The sequence below is a fragment of the Meles meles genome, chromosome X (genome assembly GCF_922984935.1).
Source record: "Meles meles chromosome X, mMelMel3.1 paternal haplotype, whole genome shotgun sequence".
NCBI lineage: Eukaryota > Metazoa > Chordata > Mammalia > Carnivora > Mustelidae > Meles > Meles meles.
Genome location: NC_060087.1, coordinates 131,752,345 through 131,763,742, shown reverse-complemented (window position 1 = coordinate 131,763,742; position 11,398 = coordinate 131,752,345). Strand labels below are relative to the sequence as shown.

At 61.5% G+C, this 11,398-nt stretch overlaps 1 protein-coding gene across 2 annotated transcripts; it reads left to right on the top strand.

Annotated features, from left to right (window-relative positions):
- The first annotated feature begins 3,071 nt into the window (after positions 1-3,071).
- On the top strand, positions 3,072-10,330 carry FAM3A (FAM3 metabolism regulating signaling molecule A). 2 transcript variants are annotated; one of them, XM_045996375.1, is made up of 9 exons: positions 3,072-3,680; positions 5,171-5,284; positions 5,754-5,777; positions 7,724-7,847; positions 7,963-8,021; positions 8,436-8,486; positions 8,741-8,825; positions 8,902-9,028; positions 9,479-9,710. In XM_045996375.1, exons 1-9 carry the CDS (start codon positions 3,668-3,670, stop codon positions 9,689-9,691), a joined length of 810 nt encoding a protein of 269 aa, XP_045852331.1. In that variant the 5' UTR covers positions 3,072-3,667; the 3' UTR covers positions 9,692-9,710. The 2 variants fall into 2 exon arrangements, with proteins under 2 accessions (XP_045852331.1, XP_045852332.1); XM_045996376.1 differs by lacking the exon at positions 9,479-9,710 and adding an exon at positions 9,717-10,330 and having other exon boundaries at positions 3,113-3,680.
- The last annotated feature ends 1,068 nt before the right edge of the window (positions 10,331-11,398 follow it).

The window sequence follows — 11,398 nt, the reverse complement described above, 5'->3', positions numbered from 1 at the left end:
GGGTCCGCTGTAGCCCTCTGGCTCCCACGTGGCTGCAAAGGGTCTTGCCCTTGACTGCGGAGCAGCCTCATGCCTGATGAGCTGGGGTGACAAAAGGAGTGGGGCAGCGTGAGTCCCTGAAGATGTGACCGCGCCTTCCGCTGCTTACCACCAGAGGGTGCTGTTCTGCCTACTCTTAAGTTCCCAGCCATCCTGGAACCTCCAATCCCCAAAACACAGACCTAAGCATAACTTCAAGCCCTTGGGGGTGGGGAGCAGTCAAATAAACGAAGATGCGGCAGTCCGTCCGGACCCTGAGAGGGTCCTCAAGCGCAGAGCCCCACAGACATTCCTAGACTTTGGGGGACCCAGGAGAGCTGTGTTCTGGGCATTGTCCTCTTGGGTCCCCAGGCCCCTGGGCTAGCTGCTGGCATGGCATCACCAGGGAGGATTCCGCTGGGAATGTGGGAGGATCCACATAAGGGGAGCAGCGGGAGCCCAAAGTAGAAGAGGGACCTAGCTCCTCTGGGGCCCCCAACACATGATGACCAGGTATGAGTGCGGAGAGTGGCGTGTTGGGACCTCCCGATTTCCTCCAGCTCTGTCTCCACTGTGACAGGCACAAGGGTCCAGGTGAGGGCACCCCAGATCTGAGCACCACACCAGGGCATACACATAAGGGCCCTGGTGATGATACGCAACTATCACCTGACCCCTGGGTAACTGAGGAAGAGAGACCTGACGACAGTCACCTGTCATCTCAGCTCTAGGAATCTGCAATGGGGAAGACAGACGAGTCACAACTAAGGGCATTAAAGTGTCACCTCAGCTCTGAATGCCACCTGATGCAGAACTTGGGCCTTGCTGAACTAAGACAAGTGTCCCCTCAGTCCTGGGGGTCTGTAACAGGGAAGAGAGGTGACAGACACGGTGAGGAGACGCATCTGTCCGCTCACCTCCCTGGTGCCCTCAGCTCTGGGTGCCTGTGTGGAGTTCTCTTCCTCCTCAGGACACGGTGCCGAGCCTCAGCTGGAGGAGCGAGGGACCGGTGAGGTCGTTCAGCTCTTAGCTCAGATCTGGGTTCCCACCCCGAGACGGCGCGAGCCTCCGACACACCATGCGCGAGAAGCGCCGCGGGGTGGGGGGGGTGGTCAGAGACCTGAGCCCCCTCGCGGGACACTCAAGCCCAGGTGACCGCATTCCAGCGCGCGGCCAGACCTGAGCCCTTGGCTTGAAGGGAGAATGAGGCACTGAGACAGACATGAGAGCCCAGATGAGGACAGTTGAGGACCAATCTTGCTGCCTGTTCTGGAGACTGGACTGAGGGGCTACTGAGGACATTCCACCGCCCCTTAAGCTGTGGGTTATTAAAGACAGGCAGAGGCAGGAAAGACTGCGCGGGAGAAGTCAGTTGTTGCCTGAGGTCTGGTCGCCTCATCTAGACTGGAGGCAAGAGGTCCCAGGCGAGGGGTCAACCAGGGTCTTAGGTGGTCCCCACCCGCTGATAACTGCTTCGGTGTCTCTACTGAGAGAAGCAGATGACAGATCCGTTGAGGACATCCACTGGCACCTCAGCTACGGGGACTACACAGGCACAGGTAGGGACGCCTGGAGGAGAGCTTCTGTGTCCCCTCCCGGCCCTTGCCTGCACTGGGGCGGGCGGAGACGTGAAGGCGGCCGTGCGTTGCCCGTCCTGGCTGAAAACCCGTCCGCGAGTGGAGCCAGGAGTCGGGTGAGGCTGCCGGGAAGGCCCGGCGACCTGGAGCGGATCCCATCTCTTGCGTGGTAGCTGTGGGGACGGCAGTTGTGCCTCTCGCCCCTCATGGGGATTCATTAAAGCAGCCTTTCCGAGACTCCTGCCCTGGGCAAGATGTAAACACGGTTGTCCCTGAACTACCGAGCGGGCGGGCACCGCGAGAGCGCGGGCAGCAGGAGCTCCCTCTGCCGGCGCCGGCCTGCAAGCTTTGCGGGAGAGACGGTGCCCTCCGGCTTCGGGAAGACTTGCGAGTTTGACGGGTGGTCAGCATTAGCTCGGATCCCAAATTCCACGAAAAAGGAAAGAAAAAAAGCTAAGCGCGGACTGCAGCACCAGGGGCCTGGAACTGATTTCCTTGATCTTACATGTAGCCCACCGAGAAGGTACTGGGTCCCGAGCTGTCGCTGCCCGGCGCTGCAAGCTTTCTCTGTTTTGGATTCTTTCCTTAGGAAAGAACCCCGCAGGCGGGATGAGCGGGATGTTCCTGGGCTCTCCTGCCGCCGGGGCGCTGCCCTCTAGAGAGCAAGGCGGGCCCGCCCGACGGCGGGTGCTGCTCTCCGGTGACAGACATGGGTGACGGCGGCGTGCTGGGCCGAGCGCGGCGGCCTTCCCGCGGGAGGGGAGGGGAGGGGGGCGGGAGCGAGTCCTCCGTGGTCCGCGACCCGCGACAGCACGTGGACCTGTTTCCGTCTGGGAAACAGGGTGTGAGGAGAGGCATCGCTCTGGCCTCAGGCTGCTCACCTTCTCCGTTTGCCCGTGGACTCTGTGTCTCCAGCTTTCTAAAGACACACATGTCAATTTTCCAAAAGGTCTCTGGGTTTTTTTTTAAGATTGTATTTATTTACTTGACAGAGAGAGATCACAAGTAGGCAGAGAGGCAGGCAGAGAGGGAGAAGGAAGCAGGCTCCCCGCTGAGCAGAGAGCCCGATGCGGGGCTCCATCCCAGGACCCTGAGATCATGACCTGAGCCGAAGGCAGCGGCTTTAACCCACTGAGCCACCCAGGCGCCCCCCAACAATTTCTAATTACACCCCCAGATCCGGCTGCTTCCTCCAGGCTTCAGAAATCCGACCGCAGGCCACGACCTCAACCCCAGTCCTCGAAGCCGGCATCTCCCACTTTGGAGGAGCCCGAGGGGAGACTTCTGCCGCGGAGCCGACATGGGATCCCGCGGAGACCACCCTGCTCCTCCCGAGCCGCCGCCGGGTGGCGGGACCAGAGCACACTCAGGGGCGGGGCCTGAGCGGGAGCCCCTCCCGTCCCGGCCGGAACGGCTGCTGGAGGCGGGCCTATGGGCGGGGTCCGCGGACCTGGGGGCGGGGACTCCACGGTCTTCTCGCCTTGAACCTCGCGGCGACAGGGCGGGAGCGGATGGCAAGGGTGGCGCCTGCGAGCCGTGGCCCCGCCCCGGACCGCCATTGCCGGGCCAGTCCGCGAAGCTGCGCACCTCCCTCGCCGCCCGTCGCGGAGCACAGCCCGGCAACCTGCCTGACCGGCTGCCTCCCAACCCAGCTTGCATCTCGCCCACGGCCAGGCAAGTCTCCACCAGCCTAGCCCGTGTCGTCCGTGTCCCCCAACCTTGGGGGTTAAGGGACGGCCCGAGCTCAGGACCTCCCACGGAGGAGGCCCACGTCCGGGAGAACTACCTTTCCTTCGCGGCACCAGAGGCTCCCGTGGGCACGATCGTGAGCCGACAGGTTCCGCAGGATTCTCCTGTCCTGGCAGCGCTTCTCTCCGCGTGCCCGAGGAGCCTCACCAGTTCGTTGAACGAGCAAGCCGGTGCACCGATCACGTCTTCCCAGCAGCAGAGGCCGAGCCCAGGGTCATCCTTGAGTTCCACCCAAACCTGCTCTTCTGCGGTATTACTCCCAGAGCGCACGGTCCCCAAACAGTGCACCTGCCGGCAGCCCCAACCCAGCGGGAGAAGTGGACATGAGGTTGGCAGGTGGGTGGCTTCCACAGTGAACGGGAGGGAGTTGGAAAAGGGACCGGACCGGAGGCCCAGGTGTCCGGAGGTCTGTGTCTGGAGGGGCCCTGGTGGACCGATGACTATGGTTTTGTAAATGGAGGGCCCGACACAAACACTCATTATGTGACCTCCAGTAAATCCTTTCACCTGCCAGGACCTCAAGAGCTGTGAAATGAAGATCAGGGCAGTCTATTTCTCCCAACTCGGGTAACTGGCCGCTGGCTGAAAAAACGAGTTGTGGGAGAGGCTGCGGGGAGCATGGCGGCTCCGAAAGGGGGCGGGGTGCAGTCGCGGAGGGGCGTGGTCTTAGAGTGGAAATTGACCTGAGCGGCGACGGCAAACCTGTCCTAGGCCCACCCGACAGCAAGACAGATGGATTGGCTGGGGGAGGAACACGTGAGAGTGGGTGATGCTGAGCAGAACTCAAAAACTGGAATTCAGAACCGCTAAACGTTGCAGCCTTGTAAACGTGTCCCCAGTAGAGCCGCTGGTGAGGAGCTGGCTGGGAAGGTGTGGCCTCAAGATCCGCGAGCGCTGGAGCAAAAAATACTGCTCTGTAGGTTAATTGGGCGCCAGGAGTTGAGGGCACCTATCGGGAGAGTAGAGTGTAGGCAGAGAACACAGCCTGGGACAGAAGCTGGGCGTGGCCAGCATTTCAGGGGAGAGCAGTGGCCAATCTAAGTAGGGAGGATGAGGAGCGCCCAGGTCGGAGGTAGGACGTGCTGCCACGGAAGCCACTGGAGAAGTGTTTCCAGCAGGAGGACCCAGGCGGCCAACGAGACATCAGGAACATTGGGGCTGACAGGTGACCCAGGCAGTTGGCCCCAAGAAGGTCATATATGACCTTGGCCACAAGCTGTTTCGGTGGGCTGATGGTGACAAGGCCACACCGGAGTAGGTTGGAAGAGAGTGGATGGTGAGACTGGGGAAGAGGAAGGGCGGGGAGAGAGGTCAGTGGCCGAATGGGGATGTGATCTCAGGGAGGGTCTCTCCTGTGCTGTCTTACGATGGGAGGTGTTGCAGGTCGAGGAAAAAGAGCGGATAACGATTCTCGGGAGGAGAGCTCAGGGTCCACCTCCACAGCAGCTGCAGGAACTGGTCTTTGGAAGGAGCAGGGACCCTCTCCTCCATCATGACGGGAGAAAAAGAGAACAGGACAGGTGGGCTGTAAATACGTTGGTGGCCACCAAGACAAAGTTTGGGGGCTCCTAAGGGAGGCTGGCAGCCTCTGGAGCGGTCAGCTCTGCTCCATACCTGCCACAGAGGACCAAGCTGAAAGCCCTGGATGCAGGGTCCTCCTTCAGGTCCCCCTCCCAGGCCTTGTGGATGGCAGCAGGCCCCCGCCTTCTGGTCCTCTGCTCACTTCTTCCCAAGTGGTGGGGAGATGCAGTTCCGAGAGGCCCCAGGGCCATTTGGGAACTCACTGACAACCGAGGTGGCCTTACCCCTGTCTGTCCTGCCTCCAGGCCCCCTCCGCATTGTGGCCCTGGTTGTCACCGTGGGCCTTACGTGGATCGTGGTCAGCATCCTCCTGGGCGGGCCTGGCAGTGGCTTTCCTCGCATCCAGCAGCTCTTCGCCAGTAAGTGTGGGACGCCTCCTCGCTCTGAGTGGCGGGGGTGGGGGCACTCTGGGCCTGGGGGCAGAGGCTCGGGATGGGGTGGGGGAGTCTCTTTCTGCCAGGCGCCGTCTAGCTGCCCTCAGGCCGTCTCCCCCTATCACCCAGTTGCTCCCGTCTCTGCCAGTTAGAACCCTGGGCCCTGTTAGAGTCAGCAGAGTCTGAGCGAGGGGCAGGGGATCCCTCCAGACATTGGGACAACAGCCTGGCTGCTCCCTGTGGGCTCTCCCCTGGCGGGCTCTCCCCCGGCCTCTGGGATGGGTCTTGTTTACAGTGCCGTTGACCCTTTTCCTGGAGCTGTGGCGGGGGGTGCTTGTGTCTGGCTTAGCCCCTGAGCCACCTCAAGTTCACGGTCCAGGGCCAGAACCAAAATGCCCTGCTGCCAGCCCAGGGAGGCCTCCACCTTAACACAAACAACTCTCTACCCCCACAGGCCCAGAGAACTCGGTGACTGCAGGTAAGGCCACCTCCCCACTCCTCCCAGCTCTCAGCTCCGCCTGCCTCAAGTCCTCCGGGGTCTCTGTTCTCCCTGCATCCCCCCCCGAAACTAGCCATCACAGCCCACTGGGGCTGTTTGCCGGCTGCAAACCTAGAAAACCAGTTACCTGCTTCCAGAATCCACTAGTGAGACAAGCCTAGGATAGACCTTTCCATTTCAAAAGGGAGAAACTGGAAGGGATAAGGGGGTCACCAGTCTCAGCAAGTCGGAAATGCAGCAGGGTAAAGGCTGTCAGGATTCAAGGCCTGAGCGGCCTCCTCCGAGGCCCAATGCTCTGTCCTCTGGCCCCACCAGAGCTGGTGGGGGAGCGGGGTGCGCTCCTGGGGGGGCAGTCCTACCCTCTGGGGCTGTGCCAACTCTGCCCTCTGCAGCCGCTGCTCTGCCCTCAGAGCCACCCTTGCTGCCTTCTGTCCTTTCTCTGTCCTTTTCAGCCTAGGATGGCAGGGTTTCTCCTGGTATAAAATTTTCAAAAACCTTCTCGGTGTCTTGTGCGATTCATGAGACTCTAAGGTGTGAGACAGGAGGGCCCTGCAGGCCTCTTCTGGGTAATCCCACCTCAATTCCTGGCTTTGGGGACAAGACCGAGTGGAACCACAAGTCACGCGCCTCCGCGCATTAGCATCGGTCCTGTGACCACACCGGTGCGCTTAGACTGTCTTTTCCCGGTTCTCACATTCTGACGATTCTGGTTCTGATTTGTCTTTGTCTCCTCACATCTTACTGAGAGCAGCAAGGAGAAACCGGGCTGCGTTTGGCAATCTCCTTAGCTCGGTGTTTCCAGTTCAGTGTCTACCAAGTTCTCCTCTCCTCAGACGTCAGAACCAGAGTGGGCCCAGTCCTTGCCGCTTTATGATGAGGCCTTTCCGCCAGTGCCAGTGACGCGTTCCCATTTCCATCCGAGACCACAGCGGCAGCGTCTCTAAGGCCCATGGCCACCCCACTCCGGCCACGGTCATGACAAGCTCCCCGCGCCCTTCACCCTAGGCTCGCACAGGAAGCGCCTTGAACATCCATATTTCTGTCGGCCCTGCCACGAGACCATAGGCCTGGTCTAGCTGCTCCCCGGATTTTTTTTTTTAAAGATTTTATTTATTTGACAGAGAGAGATACAAGTAGGCAGAGAGAGAGGAGGAAGCAGGCTCCCTGCTGAGCAGAGAGCCCGATGCGGGGCTCAAACCCAGGACCCTGAGATCATGACCTGAGCCGAAGGCAGAGGCTTTAACCCACTGAGCCGCCCGGGTGCCCCAGCTCCACAGATTTCTACCGCCTCTCTTCGCTACCCAGTTCCACGGCCAGCACCCCACCCCCGCCTCCGGTGTCCCCGGGCCTCTGGACTCAAATGCCAGGAACTGGACACTTGTCCTTGGATTTAGGCTTAACTAACTAACCCTACCCCACAATGAGCTCATTTTAACTGTCCAGGCCTTCAGTGAGCCTGTTTCCAAATAGGGTTATATTCGAAGATGGCGGGAGTTAGGACACCAACACATCTTTTGTGGGTCACAATTTAACCTGTGACAGAGCCCCCCTCCTGTCCTCTCACCTCTACCCAGGGGAGGGAGGCAGGTGCTTTCCTCACCGCTACTTCCTGAGTCACTGTCCCTGCTGCTCTCTCCGCTGCAAGACCACAGCCAAGGCCAGCCCTCCTGCCTCTTTTCTCCCACCGGGGGCAGAAAAGCCTCCCTAGTCCCTGTCACCTTGCCCTGAGGCCAGCCCCAGCGGGACACAGAGTGTCTGTGGAAGTGGCCTTGGCCTTGGCCTGAGCCACGTCCTCTCTATCTTCTGTTGGTCCCCTGCTCTGTGGCCACTCATTCCTCCCTGTGGGCTGGTCCCGACCTTCCCGTCTCAGACCTCAGGTGACCCCAGGGCCAGGCCCGTGGGTCAATCGTGCTGTTCATGCCCAGAGCCACGAGCCAGGAAGTACAAGTGCGGCCTGCCCCAGCCGTGCCCCGAGGAGCACCTGGCCTTCCGCGTGGTCAGTGGGGCCGCCAACGTCATCGGACCAAAGATCTGCCTCGAAGATAAGATGTGAGCTCCTCGGGCTGGACGGTGGGGGGAGCGGGAGACGGGACGCTGCACCTGTGAAGGACGGTGGAGCAAACGTGCCGTCTGAGGGCTCTGCCCCCCACCCCCACCCTGCTAGGCTCATGAGCAGTGTCAAGGACAACGTGGGCCGCGGACTGAACATCGCCCTGGTGAACGGTGAGTCCTTGTGATGTGGGGTCAGAGTTGAGATCAGACAAGCAGGGCCATGCCATGGCTTGCCCCCCTCCTTCCTCGTGCCCTCCCCATGAGGAGGCATCTGGACATTCGCCTCGGCCCTCTCCTCCCCTGCCCTCCCCTCTGGGAGCTCCCAGGGAGGCCTAGGCAGGGGTTCCTGCGAGCTGAAGCTTCCCCAGAAGAAGTGACCCAATAAGCAAAGCACAGTAGCAGTAAAGAACCAGAAGTTTCCAGGAAGCTGGAGGGGGCACAGGGGGCGTGAAAGAAAGCTTCCAGAAGGTCTGCACCCAGTGGCCAGGGCCATGCCTTTACCCTCGTTCAAGGGGGGCGGCGGTGGTCGGGTGGAGCTGCCCAGCGGCTCGAGTAGCAGGACCCCCTCCCTCCCTGTCACTGCAGGCGTCAGCGGCGAGCTCATCGAGGCCCGGGCCTTTGACATGTGGGCAGGAGGTGAGTCGTCGTGTGCCGCCAGATCTGCCCATCGCTGTGGCTCCTTGGGTTTGGAAAAGGCAGGGACAGGGACAGGTGTCCACTCATCAGGGTTACTCTACCAGTTTGTCCCTGCACTCCCGTGGCGACCCTTGGTGGGCGTGTCGCTGGCCTGATCCCTTCTTTTCGTCTCTTTATTTGGAGAGCGGGGGCTGGTGGGGGTGGGCACCCCATGCTGCCCCATGCTCCGTGTTTCATGGGACCTGTCACCCCAGATGTCAACGACCTGCTGAAGTTTATTCGGCCGCTGCATGAAGGCACCCTGGTATTTGTGGCATCCTACGACGACCCAGCCACCAAGTAAGTGACTGCTGAGGCCAGCCTCAGCCTCACGCTGCCCCGGTGACCACTTATGGCCCTTCCTTGTGTGTGGCAGGATGAATGAAGAGACCAGGAAACTTTTCAGCGATCTGGGCAGCAAGAACGTGAAGGATCTGGCTTTTCGGGACAGCTGGGTGTTTGTGGGGGCCAAGGGCGTGCAGAACAAGAGCCCCTTCGAGCAGGTACGAGCGCCTGGCCCGCACTTTCCGCCCCTCTGCCTCCAGCCCACAGCGCGCCTCAGCCCATGCCTCAGGGTCCCCCGAATCTGCCGTCTGCACAGGGAAAGCTTTCATGGTTAGGAAATCTTTCTCCCAGACGCCTTCCAGATGCTCAGTCCTGTCTCCTCCTGCTAAGCCCCAGTGCCCTGAGTCACCCCGCACACCCCCTCCCCGCAGCCCCTGCTGCCCACTGGCCCTCCAGACCCACCATGTCAAGCCCCGTGTGAGGGGCTTGGGAGGGCACAAGCACCATCCTCCTCTTTGGGGGGCTCCTGGCCGGGGGAAAGTGCCAGCGCACACCCCCACCCCCACCCCCAGCCGGAGGAGACAAATAGGCTGTTCCCATGGTTTCTGGAAGGTTCTGGCTGCCACAAAAGAGATGAAATGTTCCTTCTGGCTTTGTTCTTCCTGAAGCTTCCAGCAGCTCGCTGCGGGTCAGGTGAGGGCGGAATGGACATCCCGTTCCCTCCTCGCCTTTCCCGGGCGTTCGGCGCCCACACTCCCCCTGTGCAGCGCCTGCCCCGCTGCAGATGGCAGGATCGGCGGCGGGGACAGACGGCAGGGGGCTGGGGGTGCCCTAGGTGCGGAGCGACCGAAGCTCTGGCGTCCCTGCCGCCCGACGGCTGAGGCCGGCCTGCCCCCGACCCCGCAGCACGTGAAGAACAGCAAACACACCAACAAGTACGAAGGCTGGCCCGAGGCGCTGGAGATGGAGGGCTGCATCCCCAGGAGGACCACGGCCCGCTAGCCGCGCCGCCGCAGGACCAGCCCAGGGAGGCCGCGTGCGCCCGGCCGGGAGGAGGCGCCGCTGCGGGCCCGAGGCCGGAGGAGCGCGCTCTGGCCCCACACATCGGGGCTCCCAGGCGGTGACCCGGGGGAGGGGGGGACGGCCCCGGCACGACCTGGGGCGGGGGTGGCAGGGGCCGGCCCCGGCTCGCTTTGATAGGGCGGTCAGGCGCCCCTCTCCGTACTTCCTAAAGCTGCCTCCCCCGGGGAGCCCGAGCTGACCCCCGCACGGCGGGTCTCCCGGGGCGGAGCGGGGGCGGTCCCAGAGCCGCTCGCCGCCTCTCCGGTCAATCCGGATTCCGGTGTGACGCCTTCGGAGGGGCCACGCCTGCCCGCAGGAGCAGTTGACCTCCTGCCTGGCCCTGCGGCGGGAAGGGGCCCCTGTGGAGCCGGACTGGCGGGGCGCTGCGGGCCATGTGCCGGCCATCAGGGCGCCGGCCTTCCGGATTCGCTCTTAATAAACGAGTGGCCCCAGTGCAATCGAGTGCGTTCATGGGCCAGGGGCTGGGCGGACCCGCTCCCACAGACTTCGTAGACAACCCCAGACAACCCTAGTTTCCCCGGCTCCTGCCCCTGGCACGCAGCTCGCCGCTGGCATTCCCGCAGCCCTGCCCAGGCGACAGCGTTCTGCCACCGACTCCTTCCCACACCTCAAGGCCCCTAGAGACAAGGATGAGACTTAAAAACAGCCAGGTACCTCCCCACTGCCCACACCCAACCTCAGGAGCTCGTGTTGCCCTGTCGGACTTGACTTTAAATGCCTTTGAGATCAGGGCTTCAAAGCCCAAGTTTGAGCTCCTCGGCATTTCTTGAACATTACGGTTCTGTTTCCCTTGGTTGAGTGAGAATCAGCAAGAAACTATAAGGAGTATTGCTGGAAAGGCACATCCGGGAGCAAAGCAGCGGTCTGAAGTCAGAAAAGGGAGAAAAGGCAGTTTGAACTTCCTAGATCTGGGGAATCCAGGAGTCAGCCAAACGGCCTCGACGGGGCCGCGGCCGGGACGGGGCGAAGGACCTCACGAGTGACGCCCTGGAGATGGGCTTCCCGAGCCTTCATCTTCTAGTTCAGTGCAGCCAGAACGTGAACAGAGTGTCAAGAAAGGAAAGTAAGGAGCACGCAGAAGAGTGAGAGGCCCCAGGGCCGCCCAGGAGAGGCTGTGGTAGTGATGCCGGGACCTCAAAGGTCAGGGAGGTGGAGACACCAGGTGCGCGCAAACGCTGATCGCAGCCGTCCGCTCCCAGCCCGGCCCTGAGCCCAGTGCTTGACGTGCGTTCATTCTTTATAGACGTTCTTCGAACAGTCTGAGGTTGGCAGCAGTGTTGAGTTCCCACACCCCGGCCTGCGGTGACATGTCGTCACTGAACCCCCACTTGACAGCAGGGTTCCCTCGTGCTGTTATTACAGGCTATGGGTTTGACAGATGGATAATGGGTAGTGCACAAGTATGCACTTTGAAACCTATCATAGAAAATTCTGAACGTCCCCTGGAGAGAGAACAGCATCATGAAGCCCTGTGTACCCACTGAGCTGTCCCAGTGATCACGGTG